The following is a 22,278-nucleotide window of genomic DNA, read 5'->3' on the forward strand; positions in this document are numbered from 1 at the left end:
TTGTGACTTTCAAATATCTGATTTATTGTTTAGCTCCGATTGTGGTTTCTCGTAAAAAAAAACTTAGTTCTAGTAATAAACTTTTAGTTACAGTATTCTTTTACAGCATATACATTCTTACTTAAACTTTTATTTTACATTGTGGTTTCCTTAATTTATTTGCGATTGTCTCGGTAAAACTAGCTTGGTCTAACAATTCATCTTAATATTTTAAATACAACACAGAAACGTTTCAAACATTTAACATTACGAATCTTACTAGAACTAGAACATGTCGATCTGCAGCTTGCACAGAATTGTGTCGAAGGCGAAAACGGACGAGACGAACGTGTAGGGGCTATAGCGGATGATGCCGAAGTCCGGCTCCAGGCTGGGCAGGGCACTCGGCGTGAAGTTCATCTTTTGGGTCTGATGACGTCCGAAAGAGGTGGGCGGAGGCTTGCGGGCGTTCTGCTTCATCTTCTCCTTGCGGGCCACCAGTTTCTTGGTCTCTCGCACCATGTAAATGGCCTCTGTATTGGTCATGTAGTCATGAATGATCTAAGAAACACAAAATTAATAGTTATCATGTCTTATTCAAACTATATTATTAGTATGTGAATCGTTACCTTTCGCTTCTTGGGACAGTGGGCGAAGACCCAAATGAGGGTGCACAGCGTGTTAAATATTTCACTGTCTTTGTCGCACCAGCGCAACAGCATCTGGGCAATGGTCACCAAGCCACCCTCCTGGAACGTGTTCACCGTCGTGCTGTTGTAGCGGGCCAAATTGAGGATGATCCGGCTGCAGCGCTCGATCAGCTGCTTGTCCACCTCCGAGCGAATGGCCTGCGCCATGATTCCATAGCAAAATGTGGACATGAACTCCGAGCACCACATCAGCAGGTGTGGTACAGTGCGCGAAAGACGATCTGCGGGGATTGGAAATCGGGGATTAGTTGAGTCGGCCACTACAGATACTTAACAAATAATAGATACTCACCCAAACGGTTTAAGACAGCCAGGGCGTCCGAGGCAATGAAGCGTCCCCGAAGGAATCGCACCGCCTCCTGGACTTTGCAGCGCACAGAGTTGACCGCCGTCGCCTCCTCCCTCAGCAGAATAAGGCGTTTTCGGATGGCCAAAAGACCTTGGTGCCTCTGTCGTCTCCGGGTGAGATGGCCACGCCAGTAGCGCTGTATCACCTTAGCGGCGCGTTTCTGGCGGATTAGTTCCATCATCTCGGGTGTCATCAGGGCCTGGAAACGTTTGCGAGCCATGAAGCCACGGGCACGGGCCTGGAAGTGAGGACTGGTGCGGCGAAGCAGCAGGAAACGTTCACGTTGCTCCACCATCAGACGCTTGCCACGGAACTTCTGCTGCAGATGGATGGCTAGAGTTCGCAACCGGACAAACTCCTGGCGTGCTTGTTTCATACTGCGATTAGCGCGGAATTTGCGCTGCACCAGGATCACAGAGGATCGGATTAGCTGGTAATCCTGTCGTGCCCTTAGCATGGCCTGGCGGGCACGGAACCGGCGCTGTATCGCCAAAGCTGCCTTCCGCTTCATCTCAAATTCCATGCGCTGCTGTCGCATCTCCAGAGTGGCTCTGATAAACGTCTGCAGGAGTCGCACCTTGCGAATGGTGTCCAGGAAGATCTGCCGCTGGCGACGAGCCTGAACTGTGGCCCGCCACTTGCGCTGAATGCTCAATGAACTGAGTCGAATCCTGCGGTAACCCGCGCTAATAAGCCGCGTTTCGCGTACACTGCGCCACCACTTCTGCAGACGGATGACAGCCTGGCGCTGCTTTTGGTACACTCCCATCTGCCTCCTCATTTCCAGCTTGCCACGGAATCGTTGTTGCACTTTGATGATGGCTTCCCTTTGTTTTTGGTATACGACCACCTGCTTCTGCATCTCCTTCTTGGCTCGATACCGGGTTTGAACAATGATAGCTGCCTTTTTGAGCTGGTTATAGCTCTTCAATTGCTTGATCATGGCCAGACGAGCTCGGTAACGTCTTTGCAGAGTTATGGCTGCCTGGCGCAGCTCCAAGAATCTGCTCCTCTCCCGCTTCCTGAGGAGATGCCCTCGCCAGTGCATCTGCAAGCAACTAACAGCGGCCTGAGTGCCTCGGTACTTGGCTCGTATGAACCTCATGGCCTTTTGGGCATGGAACCTGCGCTGTAGCTTTATGGTCACCTCGCGAAGTTGCAGGAATTCCAGTCGCTGCTTTCGCATCTGCAACAGAGCCCGCCGTCGTTGTTGGACTACCAGAGCTGCCTTTTTCAGCCGGAGATACTCATCTCGCTGTTTTTGCATCTGCCGCTTAGCACGGTATTTCGTTTGGATGAATCTGGTGGTGGACTGCAGCTGAACGTAGTTCTCCTTTTGGCGACGCATCTGCACAGTTGCTCGCCAGCGCCTCTGGACATTGATGATGCACTGGCGGGCTTTCAGGTAAGCATTGCGATCCCTGATCATCTGTTGAAGCAAGCGGTAGCGTCTTTGGATGAGTATAGTGGAGTAGCGAAGCTGCAGATACTTTTCCCTCTCCTCGCGCATTTTCCAGTTGGCCCTCATGCGCTGCTGCAAGCAAATGACACTCTTACGTAGTAATTGGTAGTTGTTACGTTCGATCCTCATCTGGATTGTGGCTCTCCTATGAGCCTGGACCGTAAGGACGGCGGCGCGGAGTGCCAAGTAGTAAGCTCGATGCTTCCTCATCGATAGCTCTGCTCTCCAGCGTTGCTGCACATTGATGGCCGCCTGTTTTAGCTGCCGGAACTCCTTCCGCTGCTTCAGCATACTCCACTTGCCCCGCATCCTGCGCTGTACGAGGACGATGAGTTCCCTTTGGCGCAGGAACTTTTGGCGCTGAATTTTGCCCAACTGATAGCTTCGCCATTGCATTTGGATGTAGCTGGCAGCTGCCTTTTGCTTCTGGGATCGCTGAAGTCGAGCTGTGGCCGCCGCCGCCAAGAGCTTCTTGGCAAAGAGGCGGCGTCGCCAGATGCGCTGCAGGAAGATGGCGGCCTGTCGGAGCTCTAGGAACCGCCGGCGGCATTCCCTACCTAACTGCTGGGCTCGCCACCAACGTTGGATGGTGACGATGCTGTGATAGCTCTGGTACAGCTGCTTTTGCGCCAAATAACGACGTGTGAACTTCTGAAGGACTATGGCGGCCTGTATGCGTTCCGCCTTGAACAGCTTGGCGTATTTCCTCATTTGGTGACCACGGAACACGGCCTGAATGACTGTGGCAGCTCGGTGTCGACGCATCAGCTCCTTGTGGCGAATGCGCCGCTGGATGACCACGTACAGCCAGCGACGACGCCACCATTTCTGAAGCACCGCAGCCGCCGCATGAAACTTGGGCGAGCGGAACTTGTAGATAATCTGCCAGAGCAGCGAGAGTGTCTTCTCGCGATGCCCGTCTACGATGTCCGGGGCTGAGATGTCACCGCCCAGCTGGAAATTGGCCTCGCCAAGGGCACCCAGAGCCAGTTTTACATTGAAGATCCGTTGGAGGCGGGAGATAGCTGGCACCCTCAACTGCCGGGTGAGGTCATCGCGCAGCAGAATGATCTCCATAACTCGGGTAAGCCTTACACCATCCCTCAAATCCACAGCCAGGTTGTTGAAGGCGTAGTCGAACTCGTCCAAGAAAGTCTGCCGATGCTGAAGCACGTAGCCCAGGCGACGCAACTCCCGCGTGATGTCCCCAATGTTGGCCAGCAGCTCTGAGGAGAAGCGCAGCAGGATGTCCTTGGTCTCCTTGTGCGGCGACTTCTTAACAAACAGGCAAGGATTGTGCTTGACGATGCGCTTCTGCTTGGCCTGGTCGAGGAAGAGCAGCAGGAAGAGGATCTTCTGCAACGAATGCTTCTTGATAGTCTCTGCGTACTCCTCGGTGAGAGTGTAGGCCTTGCTGTACCTCTGCTCCTCGAACTTGTTCCGGAACAAGCGATTGAGAATAAAGGTGCTGAGGCCCACAATGTCTCGGTTGGACTGCATTTGGATCTTTTCTCCAAAGACCACTTCCAGTCCAAGGCGCAGCCAGAGAGGGTTGAAGCAGAGCAGCAGCTCCAGGATGGTGCGCTGCATGACCACGTCCAGGTGGAGATTGCGGTCGCTGCGGATGCGGAGAGCCTGTTTGTTGACGTACACGGCCACCTTGGAGCAGGGCAGTCGCATCTGCTCGCTGAAGAACAGCTCCACGGCTGCCTTGCGCAGCGTCTCCAGGCGGTATTTCGTTAGGTAGTTCATGGACTGCTCCTCCTTGGTTTGGGCCACCACCAGCTCCTTGTTGCGCACCTCGTTAAACAGCTTGCCCACGTCTATTTTGCTATTCAAATCCGCATCCAGGTCTGCGGGTATGGAAACCAGGGCATTCAGCCACTTCTTAAAGTCCGCTTGATGTCGCTCTACAGCCTGCTCGTCCAGATACATGGTGGATGCCAGGAAGGGATCCGTTGTAGTGGTGGCCGCAAAGGGATCAGGGTTGATATACGTCTGCATATACAGCTCCGAGTCGTAAAGCTTGACAGGCGCTTGAACTCCAGTATCCCTGACCTTTCGCGGAGTGGTGGTCTTTTTCATCAGCGACATGGTTTGCGCCAGTTTAAACTTCTTGGACTGGGTGGCGCTCCAAGCGTGGGCACTACTGCTCCGAGCGGATGCATTGGCTGGCGCTGCACTCCTCGTCAGAGTGGTGTCCTCCACCCGTTGCTTCTTGGGCGGTGAGATGGCCAACGTCTCGTTCCGGTGCAGGGACTCGTTGCTGGGTGCATCCGAGAAACTCAGTTCATGAGAGCGGCGCTTGTGGGGATTCGGATTCTTTACCGGACTACCTTTGAGTGACCTTCGACCCACCTCGTGGAGATTGAAGCGACTTGACTGAGCCAGGATTTCATTGTGATTAAACAGAAACTCTTGCTGGCCCACCAAACTGGCCTCGCTGCTGGAGGAGCTATTCAAGTCCTTGCCTTTTATCTGGGGCTGTTGCTCCTGGTAGTAGCGATTCTGCTCGATCGAACGGATCTTCATTTCATTAAGATTAGGCATGGAGCCCTGGATTGCGTACTTTGTTTGCGGCGATAGCAACGACAAGTCCTTCATGGACTCCGAGTATTTTCGTAGTGGTGAGCCCACCAGCTTAATGTCCCTCTTCAGATCGTGAATGGCGCTCTTTGTGGGCGTTCTCGGAGGACTTGGCCCTTCCTCCTCGCGAATGCAGGCCAGTGCTCTGGTTTGCGTGGCATGAACGATGGTGGTGGTTTTGTTCAAGGGCGTCTGCATTTGTCCCTCGCCTTTGGAGCAGTCCAAAGTGTCCAGGGAAAGGTTTATGGTCTCTGAATGCCTCACATCGAAGGTTTTGTTTGTGGCTGGCTGATCTTCTAGATCATCAGTAGTGATCCTACGTGGTCGCATCTCGGTGGCACTTAGTTTTGCATTACCTGCAAGTGTGGGAGTCGGCCAGGCAGCCAAGTTGTCCGGCAAAATGGCAGCTGATCCCATGGCACGAGTATCGTTGAGGGGAGTGAACCGGAGATTGTCTATCACGTCGAGCAGATTGCCCGGCGTCATGGGACTGAGGTTCTCCTTGAGGCTGCGCGGCTGTGGCGAAATGTAAACAGGTTCTTCCTTTGGCTGCTTGTATACATTCTTCTCGGCCAATGGAGCCTGAACAGGAGGATTTTGACGGGCGGCAGGACGTGCAGGAGCGGTAGCTCGCCAGTGCTGCTTGGAGGCAGGAGCTGCTGCCGCTGACAGTCGTTTCTTTTGCTGCATGGCAGCCGTCACTATGCTCTTCATTGTTTTGCCAGCGCCTGTCGGCGATTTCAGCTGCAGGGTCTTGCCGACGGTGGGAAATTTGCGCGCAGTCTTCAGGTAAAAAGGTAAGAGATACATGCAAAATAAAGGGTGAGTACTTATGGAGGGTGGGAATTGCAGTCTTTAGCGCACCTTGACCGGCTGGTTACTCTTGGACTTGAGTATGATCATCACATCCTTGCGAAAATTGCGGTTGTCGATTAGCTGCAGCGTCTCCTTGCAGGCCACCTCGATTTGGGGGCTCCACACCAGCTCCATGGACACCTCATCGCGCGCGGGCACCGTGTGCTCCAGCCACTCGAGGCTCAGGTTGTGCTCCTCCCGGATGGCCTTCATCACTTTGACCTGTAAATGGGCAAGTTCATTGATCAAATACCAGTTGCCAGGCAGTCGGTGACCCACTAACCTCGATGTCCTCGTCGCTGGGATTGAGGACGCGCACCTGGCGCCTGGCTGTCTTGGTTACCGGCACATCCTCGAACTGCACAATGGCCTTGGCGGAGAAGGGGGCCATGACCACCACGGCAGGCTCGCGTCCTTCTGCGCGCTTCTTTTGCTTGAGGCGTGAAGGCGTCACTGTGATCTGCAAGTACCGGGAATTTTGTTATTTGCGAGGAAACCATTTTCGGAGGTCCACAAGAAGGACCTAACTAACCTCAAAGGCGCTCATTGCGAACGCTGGCCAAAAACAGAAAAAACTGGCTCTAAATACAAACGGGCACGCAGCGAACTTAGTGGCCCATTAACACAACGACTAACTAAACACTTAACACAATTAACAAACAACGAATAAACAAATTAGAGCGTCGCCAACAAAATCCAGATTCGAAATGAAGCCGCTCGAAACGAAGCGACGCCGATATTTGATTGTTTGATTGCTGGCGCAAAGGCTGACGAACTATCGAAACATATCGATTGCCAAGCATTGGGAGTGTTCAGAGTGTTCAACTTGTTTTGTTAAATGTTTACAATAGTTGTTTAAAGTTTTCGTTGCGCAACACTACTTATCGATAACAATAGTGTAAGCGATAGCGCTGAATGATGGAGTAGCGCGAAATTCAAATTTATATGTACGTTCAAAATTGATAAGTGATTTCATGTGCAAAGTGCAAAATGTAAAATGCTGGGGCTAAACAAGCAAGTTAGTAATTAATTACTTAAGGCGATTAAACTTGGTTGACAAATATACATTTTTTGTTACAATGACAAGTATCTGCTTACAAAGAAAAATAATTATAGAAAACCCAATGATTTGGTAATAATGTTTTTAGTATTTAAAATGAATTTTCATTGAAACATCAAAAATGTAATGACTTAAAAAATAAACTCATAAAATATAAGCCCACATATTAAATTAAAAAATGCCATTTCTCCTATGAGTTAATTCGAAATGAGTTTTATTCACAATCTATTTACAAATTTCAACAACAATCAGTAAAGATCCTTCCGCATCCTTCCCACTAGAAACTAGAAACTAGACCAGCCTGCTGGGCGGAAGGAGGTGGCCGTGCGGATGGTGCTCGCTGCCCGTCTCCGATGAGTACATGCTCTTGAGGTAGCCCGGAAAGGGGGTGACCGCATCGAAGTCCTCCCCGGCGGAGTCCTCCGGCGGATCCACGGCCATGAAGGAGATGGCAAAGCCCCTCAAGGAGTTGCTCTCGTCCGTCTGGAATCGCAGCAGCAAGGTGTCCGAATTGGAAACGATGATCGGCGGCTTGTGCTTGCCGCAAAATCTGCCGTGGATCGTGTTCATCGAGGAGCCCTCCTCGGTGACCTCCAGGTAGTCGTAGTCGCACCGCTCCGAGTACTCGATCTCGAAGTGCAGGAACCGGATCTTGACACTGCTCTCCGGATCCGCCTGGATGCGCCAGTCGCAGTACATGTTCCGCTTGTACGGCCTGCTTCCGTACCGCGGATGGGAGTAGAAGGTCTGCGAGTGGTTGGTGGCCCTCAGATAGCCCCCGCACTCCGAAACGAAGGTGGCCTTGAAGCCCCTCCTCTGCAGACCCTCATCCGTGGCCAGGACCATGAACATCTCGTTGGAGGAGGCGATCACGGCGTTGGGCTCCCGCCCACCGCAGTATATGCCCAGGGTGGAGCTGTTCTCGGAGCGACCGTCGTAGATGGCCACGTAGTCGTAGATGCACTCCTGGTGGCTCTCCACCGCAAAGTCGTGGAACGTCAGCTGAATCCGGTGGCCCAAAACGGTCTGAAAGTGCCAGTAGCAGTAGATGTTGCGGGGATAGTCCTCCGGGTAATTCGGACTCTGGAGCACTCCGTACGAGGTGGTGATCTCGAACTTGCAACGCGTCTCCGTGCAATTGTGCCTGTTCTCGGCCAGAGTGTATCCATTCCGGCAGCTGCACACGTAGGATCCGTAGGTATTCCGGCACCTGTGCTGGCAGCCACCATTATTCATGGAGCACTCATCGACATCTGGGGGTTGGGAATTATAATAAGAACTGGTAAACAGAAGCTCTACTTAATATTACCTATCACAAACTTGGCCACAAATCCACTCCGCTGTATTGTGCGATCCGAATAAAACTCCAGCCGAAGGACACTCTGCTCGGAGTTCACCACTGGGGGCAATTCATGCCCACAATAAATACCGATCTTCTTCAGCCGATTATCCCTCAGTTTGGAGTAGATTATAAGATAGTCGTAGTTGCACTTGGTGTAGTGGAATCGCGTGCCCTCCAAATCGAAGTGGGTGAAGTTCAGGAAGACCGCGTGGTTCGGCGGAGCAACCACCTCCCAAACGCACTGCTTGGAATTGGGATAGAGATCCGGATACGAGGGTGAGAAGAGTGAGCCATTGGACCGTCTGGCATCCACCACTCCGCCGCAGGCATCCTCGCAGGTCTTTCCATTGGCCTGTAACTCATACCCCGCCCGGCAGCCACACTGATAGCTGCCCAAGGTGTTGATGCACAGGTGCTGGCATCCGTGGTCCGTGAATTTGCACTCGTCCACATCCAGCATCAAGGCGGCGGAGAAGCCCAGCTTTTGCACCGAAGCATCGGATACAAAACGGATGTACATCTGATTACCGCGGGTTCTGAATGGTTGTTAATTAAAAGTTGTTAGTTAAGAGACTTCTTATAAACATGATCATGTGGACCTACTTTATATTGGGCGGCAGCTTGTCCCCACAGAAGTGTCCTATCAGCCGGGACTCACTGTGATTCCCATCTCTCACTTCCACGTAGTCGTAGGCACAGCCATCGTGCTTCTCCAGCTCAAAACTCTGGAACTTCAGGGCCACCTGGTGATTCTCGGGAGCAGTTATGCGCCACACGCACTCCTTGTCGGGCATGTAGTCCAGCGGATAGTTGGGCGAGTCGATGGACTGATCCCTGGTCAGCAGGATGTCACCTCCACAAACCACTGGGAAATGAACGTAGATATGAAATATTGTTATACAATAATATGGTGTATTTAAAGGGTGTATTTAAAGTGATCTTAACATCTTATAAATTTCTTGTAATTGTTGTGCTGATTTTTTTAAACTCCCTTTTTTCTCAGAGGTCAAAAACTCACCCTCGAACTTCGCCTTAAACCCTCGATAACCTTTGCCCGCATTCCGGTTCACGTAGTTGAGGAGCATGCGACTCGTCTGGGTGGTGATGACCAACCCGCTGGCATTTCCGCAGAGGCGTTTGACCAGCGGCGACTTGTGCCAGTAGCCATCCCTGATCTCCAGGTAATCCTGCGTGCAGTCCTCGGAGCTCATCAGCTGCAGCTGCTGCAGATGCAGGATGATCTTCTCGCCATTGGTGGCCGTGATGCGCCACTCGCAGTTGGTCAGGGAGGCATCGAATTCGGATGCCGGAGGGGAATCCTCTCCAGCTTCGCCGCCATCTCCACTACCCTCGAAGTCGCCGAGCACACCATTTGGCGAGTAAACAAAGTGGGGACTGACAATACTGCCGGAGTTCTGCTGAAAGGTGCGTCCGCAGGAGGCGCATTTGTACAGGAGATTGGCCTGGACAATGTCCCCGTGGCTGAGACGCCTTCGCTGACCCAACTCCAGCGGGGTTCCGGGTGGAATCCCAATCGGAGTGATGGTGTCCAGGTAGGGGCTCTTCGAAAACGAGTTCTTGGCATAGTGCATGATGGAGTTGAGATCGTAGGGCAGCAGTGGCAAGTCCACCTCCTGCGGCGACAGGACATCGAAGTTGTACTCCTGGCCCCGCATGATGTTCGCCTTGTTGATGATGATGTGCTTGTCCCGGTCATCACGAGCATGCTCATGGTGGAAGCCAATGGTGTGGCCCAGTTCATGGATTATAATGCCAAACTTCTCGCAATTGCGTCCAATGGAGATGGGTTGGCGACCATTGCCGCTCTTGCCCAGAAAGGAACAGCAACTGAGGGGGGAAAGTATATATAAATCTCAAAAGAAGGGAAATTATATAATCCACTCTTACCCGCAATTTTTCACAGTGAAGTATATGTAGTTGGCATGCAGACTGGCATCGCGTTCCACGAACTTGATGCAGGTGAAGTTCTCCCAGTGGCGCATGGCCTGCTTGAAGAGCGCCTTGTGGGCTCCACTGAAGATGCCGTCGATCTCGTAGGGGATGACTCCGTAGTCCCAGGTGCGCTCCCTTCGCACAGTGACAGCCCTGCGCTGCCTTCCGCTGGAAAATTGATTCCGACTGGAGGCTTGGATGACATCTCCTACGTCGTCTGTCCAGAGAAGTGGCGGGGGTAATCTCAGCCTGGCTTTGCTTCGCGATTGCGGCTGCTTCCGGCGTTTTCTGGGTGGGGGAAAGTGGGGTGGATGGGCAGACGGCTTATGAGCTCAGGTATTGCTTACGTGCTGGCCCAAAGGCCAAGTGGCCCGCCTAATTGTGCGCCATTGTGTGGGACTAATCCCTGTGCAACTTACCCCGAAAACTGTCTGTGCTCCTTTGAATCCCTTGGCTCCTTTGGCATCGCATCTCCGCCACGTGATGCCACCACTTCACCACTCACCTGCGGCAGGGCATCCAGCATGCTGAAGAAATCCTCCGGCTGCTCCTTAAAGTCAAAGTCGCACTCGCCCTCGGGCAGCTGACTACTCAGTCGCCTGCCTTCCGCGAAATCCAACAGCAATATTAATAGCGTGGCTCCCACAGAGAGTACAAGTAATTTCGCTTTCGTTTTCATTTCGTAGGTGTTTCTGGGGGCTCGTTCCTCGAAGTTGCTTCAACCAGTTCAAAGTTCTAACTGAGCGCTCGTGGGCCGCGATTGCCGAATTATACTGGTGCGACAAGGGATCCGTGGATCGAGCAGGTAAGATCCCAGACTGGTTGGGCAGAGGGAGGCGAGGCGAGGGAACGCGAGAAGGAATCTTGACTGACCGCTCAAAGGGACTCGGTAGAGCTCTTAAGGGAAAGAAAGGAGGAGGGAGAAGCGATTCGGGCTGACCATCCCATCCATTGTCTCTGCCTGTCTGCATTCAATGGATTTTGATTTGGGTTTCCCTGCGCGATGCGCACCTTGACATTGACCAGCGACCATCTACCTGGGGCGCTGGCCTGGCTCAGGGGCATTTGCCCGGATCAGGATCAGGTGTTGGGCTCGGGCCTTTTAGGGCAGGTCATTAATGATCATAAAGGCACAAATCCCCCGCATGAACGAATCGTTTCGCGGTAATTCCACCTCCGAATGCTATTCAAGAGCCATGGCGCTTCTGCCTGCGAATGGCAATGTGAACTCGAGTCATAAACCCATCTACAAACCCATTTCAAACTCATTTTGTTTTGGTTTTAAAACATAGTTACTATGCAAGTTTTAATAGTATGTATATATAGATTTAATTACGTATTAAGTTGAGTCAAATATCCGAGAGTTGTACATATGCATGCGTGAAAAGTTCAGTGTGATCCTCTGCCAGGACCCTCCACTTTCGGTGCCTCCGAAGATATGTCCTATCCTAATTTTCGTTCCGACTTTGATATGGGCTGCCCCATCGACTTATGCTAAGATGCCTAACGAAGTGCGCTGCACATTGCTGTGTGGCACAATGAAATATATAAATTGAAGGGGAAAAATGCTTCAGAGTAACAGCAGTGAAATGCAAGAGAAGGTTGCACATTAGCTACAGAGTCTAGAGGAGACTAGTCAAAGTACATTACATGTATTCCGTAGTGCTAAGTAATTGCCACCACAGATCCTAGCTGATTTGCTTCGAGTTTCGAGTGCCTAAAACTAATATTGGATCGCGACCTAGACGAGGTCCTTGATTAAGTCCTGTGCGCGTGGAAGATCGAGAAAGTTTGTTTTACGCACGCGACGATATGCCTAAATCTGTTAAATAAATTCCGTTTTAATATATTGTCATGAATTTTGGCTCCTGCCGAGCGCTCTATGCCTTTCCGGAGTAGTACCGATGCGGTAGACTGTAAGGACGATACTGCCCATTGAAAACCAGGCGGTTCTCGCTCACGTCCCCGTACTCGTCGGTCTCCTCCTGCGTGTCCTCGATGTAGATGCTCTTCAGGGAGCCCGGGAAGGGGGTCACCATCTCGGAGCTGTACGAGTTCTCCGCATCCTCGTCGGAGTGGTCGTACTCCCCGGAGTTGGGCACTGCCACATACGAGGCCGAGAAGCCCTTCATCGCCACCGAGGCATCCGTCTTGAAGCGAACCAGCAGCGAGTGCGTCATCGAGTTGATGTCCTGGGGCAGCTGTAATGGATTGGAAAGGTGGATTGGAGGTATCTTACTATTTAGTATACGTAATGTCAGCTGTATTTTGTAGATGGTGGTAATGATTCAGTTCTTAAATTAATTAATTTAATTTAAAGTAGACTTCCAAACTGTTTAAGCAAGTAGAAATCCTTTTAAGTTAATAAATTAGACAGTATTTCCAAACTGTTTAAGCAAATAGAAATCCTTTCAAGTTTTAAGTTCATAAATTAGACAGTATTCTTTTTTAAATCATTGACTTTGTAAAAATTGTATTTAATTTGAATTTTTTTAAAAATCATTTCCAATGTCTCGAAAAATGTAGTTTGGAGAAAACATTTTAATACAAAACATAAGTACTTTGTATTTTCCCTGTCATTTTGAGCAATCTGAGATTAAGGACTACTAAAAGAGGTAACTACACCTACCACATTGCCGCAGTACTGTCCGTACATGGGTCCGTACTGTCCATAGACGTCGTCTATATCGGAGAAGACCTGTACGTAGTCGAAGGTGCAGTTCTCGCTGCTCTCGATGTCGAAGGTGAGGAAGATGAGCTGGACGTAGCTGTTGTCCGGAGCCGCGATGGTCCACTCGCAGTCCATGCTGTCGTCGTAGTCCATGTTCCCGAAGCGGGCATGGGAGTAGAACTGCTGCACTTGGCTGGTGGCTCGCAGGTAGCCCCCACAGGCTGCAGATGAATGGAGGAGGTCCATTACTGGTCCAGGATTACTGGCTTAAGTTTCACAACACCCTACCTGTGGAGTGCGAGGCCGTGAAGCCGCTCTTCTGCTTGTTCTTGTCCGTCTTGAGCACCATGTACATCTGGTTGTAGGTGGAGGAGATGGGGAAGGGAATCTTGTCCCCGCAGAACCGACCCAGCACGGAGCTCGACTCGGATTCCCCATCGTAAACTGCCACGTTGTCGTATGTGCACTCCTGCAATAATTTAATTTAAATTAAAGTCTTGAAAACACCCTGAAAGGTAACGTTCTAACTAAAGTATAAACAGATACTTTTGAATGATACAGATTCTGAGTAGCTTAATTGAATATATCTTTTATTTATTTAATTATAGAGCAAAACACATTTTAAGTCTGTCTACTCTATTTATTTATCTTAAGCTTTTTTTTTTTAAATAGGAGAATACCTAGAAACAACATTGTGGATATAAACTTCTTTAAACATGGAACACATTCTATATCCATGCAATTACACAAGAAAAGCAACATTTCTTTAAAAATCGCCTAGCCACCTTAAGAACACAACATCAGAAAATATAAAAAACCGATCATAAATTTCCTAAAAAAAAAACAATTTATACAAACGAAATCTAAAATCAAAAATCAAAATTTAAAATATTGTTAGCATCTAGCACTACACCCCTTATGTTGGTCTTAGTTTTGTAAACTTTACTATCATCTTAATAATAATAATTTTTTTTTTTTTTAGATTGTTGAATACGCTACACAAGGAGGGACCTTGTTTTCGTGTATTGACAAATTATTTCTAAAGATTCCAAAAATAAAATTATAAAATAAACTAATAAGAAATCCAAATGGTGGATCTTTTCCACCCTTCCCTATATGGTATTCGTTTTAGAATCTCTTCCACAAGCTCCTTTGGAGCTGCTCACCTGATGCGACTCCACGTCGAACTCGTTGAAGATCAGCTTGATGCGATGGCCAGGGGTGGTGATGAAGTGCCAGACGCAGTCGGCGTTCGGCGGATAGGAGTCCGGGTAGTTGGGGCTGAAGATGGTGCCGAAGGCGGCGGAGATCTCGTACTTGCACTCGCCCTCCTTGCAGTCGTGCCCGTTCTCGTGCATGGAGTACCCGTTGTGGCACATGCAGATGTACGATCCGATGGTGTTGCGGCACTCGTGCTGGCATCCTCCATTGTTCACCGCGCACTCGTCAATGTCCGTGAAGAAGACGGCCGCGAAGCCGGACCGCTGGATGGACTTGTCCGAGTGGAACTCCAGGCGCAGGGCGTTGCCCTCGGAGGTGGCCGCCGGCGGAATGGCGGAGCCGCAGAAGGTGCCGATCCTCTTCAGCCGGTTCTCGCTCAGCTTCGAGTACACGGTCACCGAGTCGTAGCCGCAGTCCGACTGCTGGTGCGCCGTGCCCTCCAGGTCGAAGTGGGTGAAGTTCAGCGATATGCGGTGCTTGGGCGGGGCCACAATCTCCCAGATGCACTCCTTCAGCAGGGGGTACATCTCGGGGAAGGAGGGCGAGGTGATGGTGCCATTCGGATACTCGATGACGCCGCCACAGGCATCTTGAAGAGAAAGGAAGGAAGGTTTGGGGACTTTAGAACTGCGTCCTTAAATCTTGTAAATAATTGAAGTTAAGTAGAAACTTTAACCACAATTTTGCTAAAAATGAACAAAATTTACTAAACGGTTTTGCTTTTAAATAACAACTGGATTTTATAAAGAACAAGAAAGGAAGCCTATATTACTAAAAACAATGATGCTATGTCGATTTTGAGCTGCAGTTGGCCATCGTTTCTATGGCAGCTATATGATATTGCTGTCCTATTTTAAGTTAATTAAAACCGTAATTCCATAATATTTAAATATTACCAAGTCCCAAAGAACAACAAAAAATATTAAAATCCACAAAGTTATAATTTTTTTGAATTTTTTTTTTCGATTATTCCTATGCGAGCTATATGATATAGTCGCCCGATCCGGCTCGTTCCGACTTATATACTACCTGCTATAGAAAGACAACTTTTAGGAAAGTTTCAAGCCGATAGCTTTAAAACTAGGTCGCGATCCAATATTAGTTTTAGGCACTTGAAACTCGAAGCAAATCAGCTAGGATCTGTGGTGGCAATTACTTAGCACTACGGAATACATGTAATGTACTTTGACTAGTCTCCTCTAGACTAGGAGTATTTTGCGTAGAAACGGACAGACGGACGGACGGACAGACGGATATGGCTAGATTGACTCTCCTGGTGATGCTAATCAAGAATATATATGCAAACTTTTGACTGAAATTATAATACCCTCTGCAAGGGTATAAAAAATGTCCCCCTGTGCTTGTGGTGAATGTTTAAAATAGGCCATTGGTTTTGCAAGTATTATAATCTTCAAATGAAAATAACTAGATCTCAATTCACTTTCGAGCAGCCAACCCACCTTCGCAGTGCTTCTTGTCGCTGTGCAGCTCATATCCAATGCGGCAGCTGCACTCGTAGCCGCCCAGCGTGTTGATGCACTCGTGCTCGCAGCCGTGGTTCTGGGTCTCGCACTCGTCCACCTCCTTCATGAACACGGCGGAGAAGCCCGCCTTCTGCACCGAAGTGTCCGACACGAATTTCACGAACATCGAATTGCCACTTGACCTGAAAAGGGAGGCGAACAAAGGCAGAGTTCCTTTTTAGAGGGGCGGGGAGACGGGGACGGGCGGGGATTCCCCTTCAGTTCTTCAGTGGCACTCACTTCATGTTCGGCGGCGGCTTGTAGCCACAGAAAACGCCAATTAGCGGCGAGTCCTGGACAGGACCGTCGCGCACCTCCACGTAGTCGTAGACACAGCTGTCGTGGTTCTCCACCTCGAAGGACTGGAATTTCAGCGCCACCTGGAAGCCAATGGGTATTAATTAACAGGGGTCTATGTTGCGGTTTTATTTGGAGAAGACTAAGCCATACACTGTCGAAATTAAAATAGACCTATAAAACAATGGACAAGAACAATGGAATACAATCTTCCGACAAACCATGCACTTCTTACCCCATAACTTTCCTGTATGTATCCCCTTTCCAAATTTTCGAAAAACGGCTTTCCAGAAAAGTGTCCAAATACTGCACTTCCATGCCCATAACTTTTCTTACAGAAATCGAATTTTAAAGCGGCTTACCTCTAAATAATCCGGGTTTAATTCTCTAAAAATCTGTGTACTTAACTTTTTTTTTTTTTGTCGATTTTTCATCATTTTTACAATGTAACCCCTTTCCAAATTTTCAAAAAATTGCTTCGCAAAAAACTGTCCAAAACCTGCACTTCTAAGCCCATAACTTTTCTTGCAGAAATCGTATTTTAAAATGGCATACCTCTAAATGACCCTGGTTAAATTCTCTAAAAATCTGTGTACTTAACTTTTTTTTTATTTTTGGGTCGATTTTTCATCATTTTTACAATGTATGTAACCCCTTTCCAAATTTGCGAAAAATGGCTTTGCAGAAAAGTGTCCAAAAAACTGCATTTCTAAGCCCATAACTTTTCTTACAGAAATCGGATTTTAAAGTGGCATACATTTAAATGACTGCGCTTTTATACTCTTTAAATTGCGTATTTATTAAAAAAAATATTGCAAAACTAGGTGTGTATAAACTCCGGCTGGCTGAAGTTGGTTCCCTTTCCTGTTTAAATAGACAATAGTCAACTTCCGCACCCACCTGGTGATTCTCCGGAGCTGTTATCTTCCACACGCATTCCTTGTTGGGCAGGTAGTCCAGCGGGTAGTTGGGTGACTCCAGGCGACTCACGGCCTCGTCCACGGACAGCTCGCCACCGCAGACAACTATCGGAATGGAATGTCAGGCACTGCCAAGGACCACTTTCCCCGTTCTCCGTTTTCCCATTTCCCACTCACCATCGAATTCCGCCTTGAAGCCCCTGAAGCCCTCAATTCGGCGTGTGTTTACGTAGGTGAGCAGCATGCGACTGGTCTCCGTGCGGATCACGTCCTTGTCCACCTTGCCACAGATGCGTTTGATGAGCGGCGACTTCTCGAAGTAGCCGTCCCGAATCTCCAGGTAGTCCGTCTCGCAGTTGTTCGACTTGAAGATGTTCTATGGGAAATATGTACACATTATTGTCATACAACTTAACTATGAAGATATATAAAATGTATAATTTGCTTATAGCTAAGTTTCAAATATTCAACTGAAATTAAAATGTTCTATGGAAAATACATATAAGGGTCATCCCACTTAACTATGAAGAACTATTTATGTAAAATTTGCTCATGGTAAAAAGTGAAGTAAGTAAAGTAAAGAAGTTTCTCGGAAATTTGGAATTGCCCATAAAATTTCCAAATATCCTCCTTAAATTAAACCGCAAATTCTAAATCATTTAGTTAAGGTATTATTGGGTTCGTTTCCATTACCATGCTCTCCAGCTTCAGCTCCACCCGCTCCCCGTAGGTGGCCGTGATCCGCCACTCGCAGTGCTCCGTCTCGTTGGTCAGGGCTCCGGCCGTGTAGTAAGAGGGCGTGGCGAAGATGCCCGAGCTCTCCTGGAAGGTGCGGCCGCACTTGGGGCACCTGTAGAGCAGGTTGGCTTGGGCAATGTCGCCCTGGCTGAGGCGCAGTCGCTGGCCGATCTCCGGCCTCTTGCGGCCCTTCATCTCGATGGGCAGGATGGTGTCCAGGTAGGTGCCCTTGGAGAAGGTGTTTCGCGCGTAGTGCATGATCGAGTCGTAGTCGTAGGCCATGCCCAGCGAGTCCACCTCGTCCGGCGACAGCATGTTGAAGTTGTAGTCCTGGCCCTTCATGATGTTGTTGTGCTCGATCACCACGTGCTGCTCCCGATCCGGACGCGTGTGCTCGTGCCAGAAGCCCACCACGTGCCCCAGTTCGTGCACCACGATGCCAAACTTGTCGCAGTTCCTGCCGATGGAGATGGCCTGGGGTCCATTACCGCGTTTGCCCACAAACGAGCAGCATCTGGTGGGGAAAAGAGGCAAGAAAGACAGAATAGTTAAGTCAATTAAACATTATTTTATTGCTGGCACCAAAACTCACAGGAGAATTGGTTCCAAGTAAAATCTAATGTGCGGTTAAGAAAACATTATTCTTGAAAACCAAACACCATCAAAATTGATTTGCTGGTGGTGTAAAATAAAGTCTAATAAATCCAAATCTTCTAGATTTATAATTTCGTTAAATAAAAGGAAACTACACCCAGAAAGCAGACTAATTTCAAGTTTAGCAATATATTGCATTGACTTAACTATAAGGTAATTTATATTAATATTAATAAGCTAGGCTTATGTTTAAGGTACTTTTTTCTAGGAAATGTACGCCAGTTTGAAACTCTTAAGGAAATTTTCTATATTTTCTATGGGTGTATATTATAAGTTGCAAAGGTAAAAACGGGAGCTTACTATTATAATTAATAAATACAATTTGGTAAATAAAATGAAAAAGTTTAAATTTATAGTTTTTATAGTTATTGTTTATATTTAGGACCCCTGAACTCACCCGCAGCTGCGCACAGTGAAGACGATGTAGTTGGGATGGAACTCCGGGTCGCGCTCCACGAACTTGATGCACGTGGAGTTCTCCCAGTGGCGCATGGCCAGCTTGAAGAGCGCCTTGTGGATGCCACTGAAGTTGCCGTCGATCTCGTAGGGAATCACGCCGTAGTCCCAGATGCGTTCCTTTTTGGCGGTGACGGCGCGAGCCACCCGATGACGCAGCTGCTCCTCATCCTTGGGAGTCCTGAAAAGAAAAAGAGAAAGCGGTTGGCTTGTTAGATGCGAATGATTGTGCAACGCGGTGGGCGGAAAACTTTCACGTGGCGTACGCGTAATTTTAATTGCCAACAGTTTTGCATACATTTTTCTCTGTTGTTGTTGTATGGCACAACTTTTGGCACGCGAATTTCTATTAAAATTCATAACTTTTAGCATGCACAAACACACACACACAACCGCACAATGAGCCATGTGTGTGTGAATAAGCCTTTGTTTGTGTGTGTGTGTGAGTTGCCAAAATGGCTGCTGTTTGTTTAAAGTTTATGCCGAAAAACCTCTGAATGAAAATGGCCAGCAATTTACAGTGGGCCGGGAAATGGCAACGGAAACGGAAACGGATGTGGTGGTGGTGGTGTGGCATTGGTGGTGGTGAGAGAGGGGGGATTCCCTGGACTTACTCCGCGTTCAGCAAATCCATTTCAGGCGTGGATTGATTGAATCCTGGCGGGGAATGGTTCACATACTGCGTGGTGCCCTGACCTCGTCGACGGTGCTGCCGATGCGAGCGGTGCTTCTTGCGATGTTTGCTCTGGTGGTGCTGCAGCTGCTGCTGCTGCTGCTTCTGGTGGTGCGACTGGCGGTGGTGCCCCTCGACCACGGGTCGGCTCAGCTCCTCCCGCAATCTCTGCAGCTTGGCCTCGTGCTCCGAATGCTGGTTGCTGCGTCTGCGGTTGAGAATGGAAAATAATAAATTTGAATAGACGCACAGCGAGGCAAAGAAAGTACACAACTACATGTGCACATCATAAATTATGACTCATAATTAAAACGAATGTAAATTAATATAAATGAAATGCGATTCGCCATTTTACTCTGACGTACAAATCAAATTTCGGTAATTAAACCATTTTAGTTGACCTAATAAACTGTGTTTTCGTAGTTAATTAGGCAGCTAAATTTTACTACTGACATTATACGAAATGAAATTAGTTCTCTGTGACACTTATATATTTATGAATTTAAGCTTTAAATTTGAGATAAAATGGCTAAATTGTATTGAGATTCAAAATGTTTAATAAATACGTATTAAATGTGGCATTTCATAAAGCAGATTATTAAATATAATATGTTCTACACAAAGTTTGGTATATATTATTTCTAATCATCCCCATTATATATCGGAATATCAAATGTTTAAAGCTTAGGGAAGGTCTTTTGATTTTGGAGTATTTATTTAATCAACGGCTTTCAATATTTCCGCATTATTCATATATCGGAAAATTAAACATTTAAAGCTTATGGAATGTCTTTTGATTTAAGAGTATTTATTTAAGACCTTAAGGTGAATATGTCACTTACCTCTGCTTGGGTCCTCGCCTGTGGCGGCGCCTCACAACTCCTCGCGAATGGAGGAAGTCCACCTCGTCGGTGAGCTGCATCCCGTTGCCCCCCGCATTGCTGTAGACGTGGGCGGGGGTGGAACGCTGCTCCGGCAGGGAAGTGGGCACGATCTGCGATGGCCTCCGCTCGGCCACAAAGTTGTTGCCCGAATCGTCCTCGATGTCCTTGTTGTCCGACTGAATCTTGCGAGCGTCCACATTGCGATGCAGTGCCTGCGTTTTGTTGCTCGGCTTGAAGCCAATCTCGGCCAGCGTCAACCTGGCTGGCTTGTCAATAATGTGGGTGCGCTGCTCAGAAGGCGGCAGCACCTCGTTCTTGTAGCTGGCAGACTGGGCATAATCGGAGGGTGACTGCGAACCGGGCTTCACGGGTTCATTGACACTCTACAAAATCGAAGAAATATAAACTTTAAAGAGGACTAATTGACAGGGCAATTGTAATTTATTTTATATTTAATTTATTGCTTCAAAAAATACAAGACTGGTTTGATTTTCCTACATTTTTAAAGGGGTTTGGACATATAAATACACGAACCTACAGGACAGACTGTTTTTGGGCAGCTGGCATCTGTAGTGTATGACACATGTACATACACACCTACACTTAAGTACTCAGGATCCTATTGTACATACATACTCTAAGATACGTCCCACAATTATTATATCCTATATATATCTCTTTTAATCTTGTGCGAAACCTATTGTCAACCGAACACTATGTCTATCTCGGTCGTACGATCGGTTGTGAAATAGGCTTCACACGCATAATTTGAAAAAGAATAAACTCACTTTAGCTGCGACCACTTACTGAATCAATAAGACGTCTTTGTGAAACCTACACATCTATACAATAGATCTGCATCATTTTTGGAAAAGGGTTTCAAAAGGCGCCGGACTAGGTCACCATTTTGCAAAGTCATATTAAGGACATAATTAAGTGGCCATATTAACATCTTTTAATTACTTAACAATAATCAGCGCATACTCCTTTATTTGTCATGTTGATTATTGTACAACTTACCTGAGTCTCCAGTTGGCTCTGTGCGGCTTTCAGGTTGACCGGACCCGAGCTGGGCAGCTTGGTCTTCTTGCGGATGATGTCGGTGAGGCCCTCCTCCTCCACTTGAAGCCCCTCGTGGTAGACCTCCTGCTTGAGCTTCTCCAGATCCAGCTGGAAGGTTGCATTGAACTTGGTTGGTCCTGTGGCTGGAGAGGAGGCGGAAACGGAGGCGGAAAGTTGCTCTGGGGCGTCGGCCAGCAGCTGCTCCTCTTCCTCCTCCTCGTCGGTGGGCGTGTGGGCCACCACCGGCGGGCCGGAGTCGCCCTCCGGCAGGGCAATGTCGCCCATGAAACCGCCTGCAAGGCCGGAGATAAAGCGATTTAAATTAGGGGCATTATAGCACTGCTACCATAACTTACAAATTGTTTTTAATTATAAGCGACAGGGCGAAAAGCGTATAAATTTTTATTTTAATTGAAATTTCATGTGGCTCAGCGAGCAGAGCGGTTGGTTAGCTGGCGGGCCAATGCGCCCAGCTGGTAATTTATGCCTCGCACTGACAACATCTACTGGCCAGGATATAAAGCCGTGGTGTTCTGACAGTTATTTCGCCGGGCAGTCGGATAGACACACTCTGCATATCCATTTAATCAGTGCATCAGCGGGACAGCAGGACAGCAGGACAACCGGACTACCAGAACATTCCCGACCAGCTGATGCTTTTGTTTGCCCACCGCCCACCGCTCACATGGCGTATACGCAATGTGCATAAGGGAAGGGCACCCATGTGGCCACTGGGCAGTAAAAACGGCAGCAACAACGATAACAGTTAACAAGCAAAATATGAAATTGTTGCCCTGTCTGCCTCAGACATGTTAAACAAAATTAATTAAGTGCGTTTGCCCAGTGAAATAAATACTGGCCCAGACCGAAGGATGCAGACCCT

The 22,278-nt window shown here is 48.4% G+C and overlaps 3 protein-coding genes across 4 annotated transcripts in view; all 3 read right to left on the reverse strand.

The window, feature by feature from the left end:
- On the reverse strand, positions 1–6,686 carry LOC108046607 (protein abnormal spindle). Its single transcript, XM_017126424.2, has 6 exons — positions 6,474–6,686; positions 6,225–6,401; positions 5,951–6,163; positions 982–5,869; positions 609–910; positions 1–540 (listed from the first exon to the last, which is right to left on the reverse strand). Exons 1-6 carry the CDS (start codon positions 6,486–6,488, stop codon positions 265–267), a joined length of 5,871 nt encoding a protein of 1,956 aa, XP_016981913.2. The 5' UTR covers positions 6,489–6,686; the 3' UTR covers positions 1–264.
- A 506-nt stretch (positions 6,687–7,192) lies between these two features.
- LOC108046679 (dorsal-ventral patterning protein tolloid) lies at positions 7,193–11,037 on the reverse strand. The gene is made up of 6 exons (XM_017126528.2): positions 10,716–11,037; positions 10,252–10,584; positions 9,362–10,191; positions 8,947–9,208; positions 8,311–8,879; positions 7,193–8,254 (listed from the first exon to the last, which is right to left on the reverse strand). Exons 1-6 carry the CDS (start codon positions 10,973–10,975, stop codon positions 7,293–7,295), a joined length of 3,216 nt encoding a protein of 1,071 aa, XP_016982017.2. The 5' UTR covers positions 10,976–11,037; the 3' UTR covers positions 7,193–7,292.
- A 533-nt stretch (positions 11,038–11,570) lies between these two features.
- LOC108046604 (dorsal-ventral patterning protein tolloid) overlaps positions 11,571–22,278 on the reverse strand; it is a 31,618-nt gene continuing 20,910 nt past the window's right edge. For both annotated transcript variants that reach the window (XM_017126419.2, XM_017126421.2), the window contains exons 3-15: positions 21,354–21,688; positions 20,292–20,716; positions 19,391–19,657; positions 18,718–18,957; positions 17,622–18,180; positions 17,106–17,304; positions 16,909–17,033; positions 15,952–16,091; positions 15,649–15,854; positions 14,134–14,777; positions 13,256–13,436; positions 12,926–13,188; positions 11,571–12,497 (exon numbers count right to left, since the gene is read on the reverse strand). In XM_017126419.2, the coding sequence (XP_016981908.2) occupies positions 12,177–12,497; positions 12,926–13,188; positions 13,256–13,436; positions 14,134–14,777; positions 15,649–15,854; positions 15,952–16,091; positions 16,909–17,033; positions 17,106–17,304; positions 17,622–18,180; positions 18,718–18,957; positions 19,391–19,657; positions 20,292–20,716; positions 21,354–21,688 (3,905 nt within the window). In that variant the 3' untranslated portion in view covers positions 11,571–12,176. The remainder of the gene's footprint in view (positions 12,498–12,925; positions 13,189–13,255; positions 13,437–14,133; positions 14,778–15,648; positions 15,855–15,951; positions 16,092–16,908; positions 17,034–17,105; positions 17,305–17,621; positions 18,181–18,717; positions 18,958–19,390; positions 19,658–20,291; positions 20,717–21,353; positions 21,689–22,278) is intronic.

This window comes from Drosophila rhopaloa, unplaced genomic scaffold, assembly GCF_018152115.1.
Source record: "Drosophila rhopaloa isolate 14029-0021.01 unplaced genomic scaffold, ASM1815211v1 contig_167, whole genome shotgun sequence".
NCBI lineage: Eukaryota > Metazoa > Arthropoda > Insecta > Diptera > Drosophilidae > Drosophila > Drosophila rhopaloa.

Coding starts and splice junctions, on each gene's coding strand:
- LOC108046607 (XM_017126424.2), bottom strand. Junction 6,164..6,224: donor CCAGCGACGAGGACATCGAG/GTTAGTGGGTCA, acceptor GCCCATTTACAG/GTCAAAGTGATGAAGGCCAT. Junction 541..608: donor ACTGTCCCAAGAAGCGAAAG/GTAACGATTCAC, acceptor TGTGTTTCTTAG/ATCATTCATGACTACATGAC.
- LOC108046679 (XM_017126528.2), bottom strand. CDS start 10,975: ATGAAAACGAAAGCGAAATTACTTGTACTCTCTGTGGGAGCCACGCTA. Junction 8,880..8,946: donor AAGCTGCCGCCCAATATAAA/GTAGGTCCACAT, acceptor ACAACCATTCAG/AACCCGCGGTAATCAGATGT. Junction 8,255..8,310: donor TGTGGCCAAGTTTGTGATAG/GTAATATTAAGT, acceptor CCCAACCCCCAG/ATGTCGATGAGTGCTCCATG.